The sequence below is a fragment of the Crocodylus porosus genome, unplaced genomic scaffold, assembly GCF_001723895.1.
Source record: "Crocodylus porosus isolate Cpor-Errol unplaced genomic scaffold, CroPor_comp1, whole genome shotgun sequence".
Taxonomy (NCBI): Eukaryota; Metazoa; Chordata; order Crocodylia; family Crocodylidae; genus Crocodylus; species Crocodylus porosus.
The window spans coordinates 34,895,743-34,902,985 of NW_017728913.1; the positions used below are offsets into that span (position 1 = coordinate 34,895,743).

Sequence of the window (7,243 nt, forward strand, 5' to 3'; positions counted from 1 at the left end):
ATTGCCCCTCCATACACCCACACATCTCTTTGACCACTGCACCTCTTCAGATATCTCCATTTTACTCTTGATGTCTGCATCTCTGGATACACCCTCTTCCATCCTCACCCTAAAATACCTGCACCTCCTTACTCAACCCCCAATCATCCACTTGATGACTGTACCTCCACACATCCCCCCTCTCATCACCACTTTTTCTCCACACACACATACTGCCATCATCCTGACTACTGACTAAAGAAGTCCTTTTTCAAATACATAGGGAATAAGAAGAAGGCATCGGGTAATGTGGGGCCCCTACAGGACAGGCGCAGCAAATGAAAAGCTGACCTCTTTAACGAATTCTTTGCTTCCATATTTCTGAACAGGGACCGGGACATTTCCCCCACTAGGATTATGGACGGACCCAAAGGAGGCACTGCCATGCCTAGGGTCAGGGACAACCTAGTTAAGGAACTTTTGGAGGGGCTGGACGTGTTTAAATCAGTAGGTCCAGATGCTCTTCACCCGAGGGTGCTGAGGGAATTGGCGGGTGTCATAGCGGGGTCCCTGGCACGGCTTTATGAGTGCTTGTGGGGCTCTGACCAGGTACCAAATGATTGGAAAAGGGACAATGTGGTCCCCATTTACAAGAAGGGGTGAAAGGAGGACCCAGGTAACTATAGGCCAGTCAGTCTCACCTCGGTCCTTGGGAAGACCTTTGAGAAAATTATCAAGGAGCACATCTGCAAGGGCCCAGCAGGGAAGGTAATACTCAGGGGCAACCAACATAGGTTGAGGGCAGATCCTGCCTGACTAACCTGGTTTCCTTTTATGATCAGGTCACAAAGTCCCTGGATGAGGGCGTCAAGGTAGATGTCATCTTCCTGGACTTTAAGAAGGCCTTTGACATGGCTTCCCACCGTTCTCTTGAAAAAACTCAATGACTCTGGCATTGATGCCTACACAGTCAGATGGGTGGCAAATTGGCTAGATGGTCACACCCAGAGAGTGGTGGTGGATGGGTCATTTTTGACCTGGAGGGATGTGGGCGGTGGAGTCCCCCAGGGCTCAGTCCTGGGGCCTGTACTGTTCAACATCTTTATCAGCAATCTGGATGGGGTGTGGAAAGCACGCTGTCCAGATGTGCTGACAACACCAAGATGTGGGGTGAGGTGGGCATGCTGGAGGGGAGGGACAGAATCCAGCTAGATCTAGACAGGTTACAGAGGTGGGCAGATAAGAATAGGATGGAATTCAACACAGACAAGTGCAGGGTACTGCATCTAGGGAGAAGGAACTTGCAACACACCTATAAGCTGGGGAACACCCTTCTTGTCAACACAGTGACAGAAAGGGATCTTGATGTCACTGTTGACTCCACGATGAACATGAGCCGCCAATGCGAGGAAGCAGTCAGTAAGGCTAACCACACCTTGTTGTGCATCTACAGATGCATCATAAGCAGGTCCAGGGAGGTAATTCTTCCCCTCTATGCGGCATTGGTCAGGCCAGAGTTGGAGTACTGTGCCCAGTTCTGGGCCCTGCACTTCAAGAGGGATGTGGCTAGCATTGAGAGGGTCCAGAGGAAGGCTGCTCGCATGGTCCAGGGGCAGCAGGCCAGATCCTACGGAGAGAGGCTAAAGGACCCTGAATCTATTCAGCTTCCACAAAAGAAGGCTGAGAGGGGATCTGGTGGCTGTTTACAAACTCACCAGGGGGGACCAGCAGAAATTGGGTGAGATTCTGTTCCCTCAGGCACCACCCAGGAGTTACTAAGAATATTGGCCACAAATTGTTAGAGAGAAGGTTCAGGCTGGACATCAGCAAACATTACTTTATGGTTAGGGCTGCCAGGTTCTGGAATGGACTCCCAAGGGAGGTGATGCTCTCTCCTATCTTGGGGGTCTTCAAGAGGAGGCTGGACAGATATTTGGCTGGGGTGTTATGACCCCAGCACTTGTTCCTGCCTGGGGGTCGGACCTGATCATCTGTTTAGGTCCCTTCCAACCCTAAGCACTATGAAACTTCATCCTCCCCCCCCACCGCCCGATTTCTGCTTATTGCCCTTTCACAAAAACTCCACTCTTGCGCTCCTCCAACAAATGATCCATGAACACATTCTTTTCATTGTCTTGAAGAGTGACCTCCACATACAGCACAACACCCTCGTAATTTCTGCATCTTCACTCTCTCTCTCCCCCCAGCTTTTATTTCACAATGGTACCTGTATATAAAAGAGTTGCACTGGACCAGCTATTGCAGGATGACTGTTGCATTACAGCTATCCTGGTCAATTTTCGCATGTAAACAAGCCCTAAAACTAGGGCTTTCAGTTCTGCTTTCAAGCCCAGATCTCTTGAATGCCTGTACACAAAAATGCTACTGCTCCTGAAATTTGGCGAATTACACCCAACCATAAGCTGTGAGGTCAAAGGAAAGGCAGGAGAGAGCAGCATTTCAGCATGACATGAAAAGAAAAAGAAAAGCAGGTGTAAACAAGAAGCAGGTAAAGAAACACAGCAAAGGAGGTGAAGCAAATGAGACAGAATCCATCAGCAACAAAATGCTGGGCAAAACAGGCTTTGCAAGGAAGCTGGTTACTGAGGTGCACAAAAATTAAAGGACAGAGATGCAGGAAGATTATCTGAATCAATGTCACGCCAGATGAGAGATTGGCAAAGAGTCTGTTGTAAAAATATCAGACAACCATAAGCATCATTCATATGAACAGCTTTGAAAAGGAGTTAGATGCAGTTTAGCAAAAAAAAGGTTCTCTCTGGTACAGCTGTCCACTTTTTAAGTAAGGCTAATGGTTTAAGACATGCTGTCATACTAAGTCTCTGTATGATAGGCCTATGTCCTCACACTCAGTGATACTGAAGTAGGAGACAGAAGTGAGAATATCTTGAAAATGTCAGGATTGGTGGCAGCCCTAACATAAAGCCTAGAGCCTTCCTATTCTTCTTTCTGCCCTGAGAATCATTTGCACTCTTCAAAAAGATATTCATGGACCAGATTCCCAAGAGCTGCTGTGGTACTAACTCACAGGAAGACAGGTGATTTAAATTCCCCTCTCAACTATCCCCATCATAGACTAGCTGTACCACAGGCAGGTACATAAGAATAAATAAAAGTAGCCTACTCACATCTAAGATACCAACACAGCAGCAGGGACAGGAACAATACAACCAGGCCTCTTTTTTCCCCATTTGTACCTTCTAAGTTGACTACAAGGAGTGGTAATAGCGTAAGAGTCATAAGAGTCACCATGTTGCCTAGAGGGAGACCTGTCTGTAGGTCTGCCTCATGACAGCAGGAAGGTGCAGAGCAGATGCATGCACTGACTTTGCTATGTTTTCAAATGATTTATTTTGATTGCACAGATGAGCTTCAGAGAAGCATCTTTGCCATGCTGGCTCATAAAGGGAGAGTTTTGAAAAAAAGTGCAAATGTTTCAAAGCACTCTCTCCCTTTGACAATAAATTTTAAGGCATCTTTCTGCCTTATCCTTCCCAAAGCCACTCTGAATTTCTGGAAATCCCTGACTAAAGACGCTGGGAATTATGATCATATATCAACCTGCGGCAGACTAATGTTGGAGGTAATCCCAAGAGAACATCACAGTACTTGCCCTGACCTTAAGAGGTTTTTTAAATGAAATTTTACCTGGAACTAATGTACCCTAATTTAAACACAAAAACATACATCAAGTCAAACACGAATGATTTCATATTAGTGTTGGTCTATAAGGACAACACTTCAGTTTACCCCCATCCTCCCAAGGCTTGTAATCAAGTTAACAGCATATTAAAAATGAAGGATGTGAGTGAAACTATTGCTACCTTTCCAGATTGGCTTTTATCAGTAGCTCCTCTGGCTTTGTATTCTGCAAATCAGCCTATAACAGACATATCCACTCTCCCTGATGCTTCCAATTACTCACTTTTCCACTTAGCCCAGTTGTCCTAAGCACAAAGCAATCATATTGCAGAGACCGTCCTTAAACTTTAGTCATCAAAGGTGTTTTAGCAGAGAAAGAAAACTTTGCAGCTCAGGTTGACAATGCTCCCTTAAAAGATGTGTAGACCTAACTGCTTTACATCTACAAAGGTTTATTTTCCATTTGTCATGCTAATAAGGGCTACAAGAAGACTTAATGGGAGCTTATGTTTCCATCTTAAAATAGATATGGATTCTCATTTCCCAGAGTAAAACTAGGGAAGATTCTGTGAGTATTACAAGTCAGGTTCAGTAAAATTACTAGCAAAGTGTAAATCCCATGACAAAGAAACCACCTCCCACCACCCCAATGGTGACAATGACTTAGGGCCATTCTATGGTACCCAATTCTTTATGTTAAAAGCTTCTCAATCTCGTGCACTTTCTTCGGAGGAACAGCCATCTGCTTACCTGCATACGAGGAGACTGGGGAGATCTGCAGGGGATACAACTGACTTATGCTCAGGGGCTGTTCATCACTCTCTGTTGTCACCTCTACCACTTGGCAAACATCTGGAGGATTGGCGACTATCATCTGCTCTTCAGTACTGCCATCCAAAGGGGACTGACCTACAACTTCATCAGAATAAAGACAAGTTATTTAAAGACCTTTTGACTATTCAAAGATACATTGTGCAGGAAGGTGACCTTATGTTTGGGTTAATCAAGGTGGAAGCCCACTGCGCCCCCACTCCCCTGAAGCCCCATAGCGACCCCCAAAAGCCATGGAGCACCTCGCCGACCCCCAGCACAGCCGGAGGTAAACGGGGCCCGTCGTGCGGAGGAGGTTAACCCCAGACAGTGGGAGGAGGTGGCTGAGTGGACTGGGAAGGGTCTCGCCCCTCCTCCAGACCCTACTTTCCCCAGCCCCCCAGGGAGCCTCACAAACACGCCGCACAAACAGGCACACTTGTCTACCCGGTGCATGAGTTAATGCAGAGTTCACGCAGGAGGGTGAGTGGGGGGGCCCCCCCGAGGCCCTGCCTGTGCACCCCCAGCCTATGGAAGCCAGTCCTAGCCACAGCCAGGGCACCAGCAGCATGACACGGGTGGGTACGTGCCACACCCCTCGGGGTCTGCGGCCCCCTCCTCCAGTGTCTCAGAGGCCTCCACGCAGATGGAGCCCCTGGCTCTTGGCTGCGGGGGCTGCCTGTCGCTTTTTCAGGCTCTGAGGCCCACGAGCATGGCCACCTGCCCTTGTGGGGTCTGCTCCCTTTTGGGGTCTCTGGCGCGCCAGCTGGAGGAGCTCCAGGCCACAGTCCACAGACTGCGTGCCATCAGGGACCGCGAGCAGGAGACAGACTCCTACTGCCAGGCCCTTCTCCCCTGGGAGGCGGAGGGTAGACCACGGTCTCCCTCCAGGACAAGGGAGGACCCAGGGACCTCCCATGCTGTCCAGCCAAGGGGATGGACCAAGGTGGTCAAGGGCCCTAAGACCCGCCGCACCAAGGACTGTGCCCCACTGGAGCTATGCAACAGGTACAAACTTCTTCCAGCCCCAGCTGAGCCTGCCGAGTTGCCAGCTTCCGCAAGCAACATGGGTACGACTGTAGCTACTGCCCTCACTCTCCCCAAGACAAAACACAAAGTCTTTGTCATGGGAGACTCCATCCTGAGGGGGCAATTTGGCACTCCAACCCCTTAGCCCAGAAAGTCTGCTGCTTCCCACAAGCCCGCATCCAAGACACTGGGGAGAAGATTCCTAAACTCCTCTAGCCCACGGACCACTATCCCATGCTCCTTATCTATGAGGGCAGCAATGACACAGCTAGGAGCGCTCCCAGCCAGGTTATGAGGTGCTACAGGGATTTAGGAGCAGGGCTAAAATGTCTGGGGGCACAGGTGGTGTTTTCTTCAATCCTCCCAGTCCCGGGCTACGGGCTAAGGAGGGAGAGGAGGATCCAAGTAATCAACCAAAGACTGAGGTGCTGGTGTCATTGGGAAGGCTTTGGCTTCCATGACCACAGTCCGCTCTTTGGTGAGAGAAGCAGCGAGCTGCTGGGAAGGGATGGCCTCCACCTCTCTCCACTGGGGAGGTGGCTCTTCTCAGCCACACTGGCTAACCTGCTCCGCTGGGCTTTAAACTAAGCCCGCTGGGGGCGGGGGGACTACCGCCACTTCTGGCCCGCTGAGCAACCCTCACAAAGCCAGCAGGCCAAGGTGCTTACCCCTGCCCCAACCCTGGAAAAACCGGTAGGCAAGGCAAGGGCCCCCAAGGGGACACTTGCCTGTCTGTACACAAATGCCAGGAACTTGGGGAATAAACAGGAGGAACTCGTCCTCCTGCTTAATGCAAATAATTACGATATCATAAGGATAACGTAGATCTGGTGGGACTCCAGCCATGACTGGACCACAGGTATAGGTGGCTATACCTTGTACAGGGGAGATCGAGGGGACAAAAGGGGCAGGGGCGTAGCTCCCTAAGTTAAGGAAAGCTACATGTCCCTGCAAGCTGGTATTGGAGACCAGGGAGGACAACTAGAGACCCTCTGGGTTAAAATCTGTGGGGAACACGGCACAGGGGACACAATGGTGGGAGTGTACAACAGATCTCCCACCCAAAGTCAAAAGCTTGACCAGGAGTTCACCAGGGAATTGGCTGAGGCTGCATGCTCCAGGTCCATGTTTATCATGGGAGACTTCAACTACCCAGACATCTCGTGGGAAGAACGCTTAGCTAAATCCGAGCAGTTGCAAAGCTTCCTATTGTGTGTGGATGACCTCTATCTGACACAAGAGGTCTATGGACCACCAAGAGGTAAAGCACTGCTCGACCTAGTACTGGCAACCAGGGACGACCTAATCAGTTACCAAATGATCTACAGGAAGCTGGGTGACAGTGACCATGAGCTGATCACCTTTGTGACCTCTCAGCTCCATGTTCTTGGGGAACCCTGACACAGGATGCAGACTGTCTGACTCACAAAGAATCCCCCCCTCCCCTCCTCTACCTAAACAGGAACTGATTAAAATGCAGTGAAAGACACACCTAAACCCTTCAGATAAGGGTGACAAGAGTGAAACAGCTGCCCTAGGTCTCATTTGCATCTGAGATGGAGCCAGATGACCATTCATTTGCATGAGAGATGGAGAACAGAAAGCCTGAAGCAGAGACCACAGTGGATTCTGGGATCAGAGAAGCAGGGGAGCACTGCATGATGGGGAATCTGTGCTCCAAATGCTAATCAACCCACACACCCAGCTCAGCATTTATCAGACCAGTTCTAATCTGGATTTACAAAGGACTTTTCCTCCCCCC

At 49.6% G+C, this 7,243-nt stretch overlaps 1 protein-coding gene across 3 annotated transcripts in view; it reads right to left on the reverse strand.

Moving 5' to 3' along the window:
* The window catches only part of IRF2 (interferon regulatory factor 2), a 70,456-nt gene that overhangs the window by 6,272 nt on the left and 56,941 nt on the right, over positions 1-7,243 (reverse strand). For all 3 annotated transcript variants that reach the window (XM_019534673.1, XM_019534675.1, XM_019534674.1), the window contains one exon: positions 4,393-4,557. In XM_019534673.1, coding sequence (XP_019390218.1) covers positions 4,393-4,557 — 165 coding nt within the window. The remainder of the gene's footprint in view (positions 1-4,392; positions 4,558-7,243) is intronic.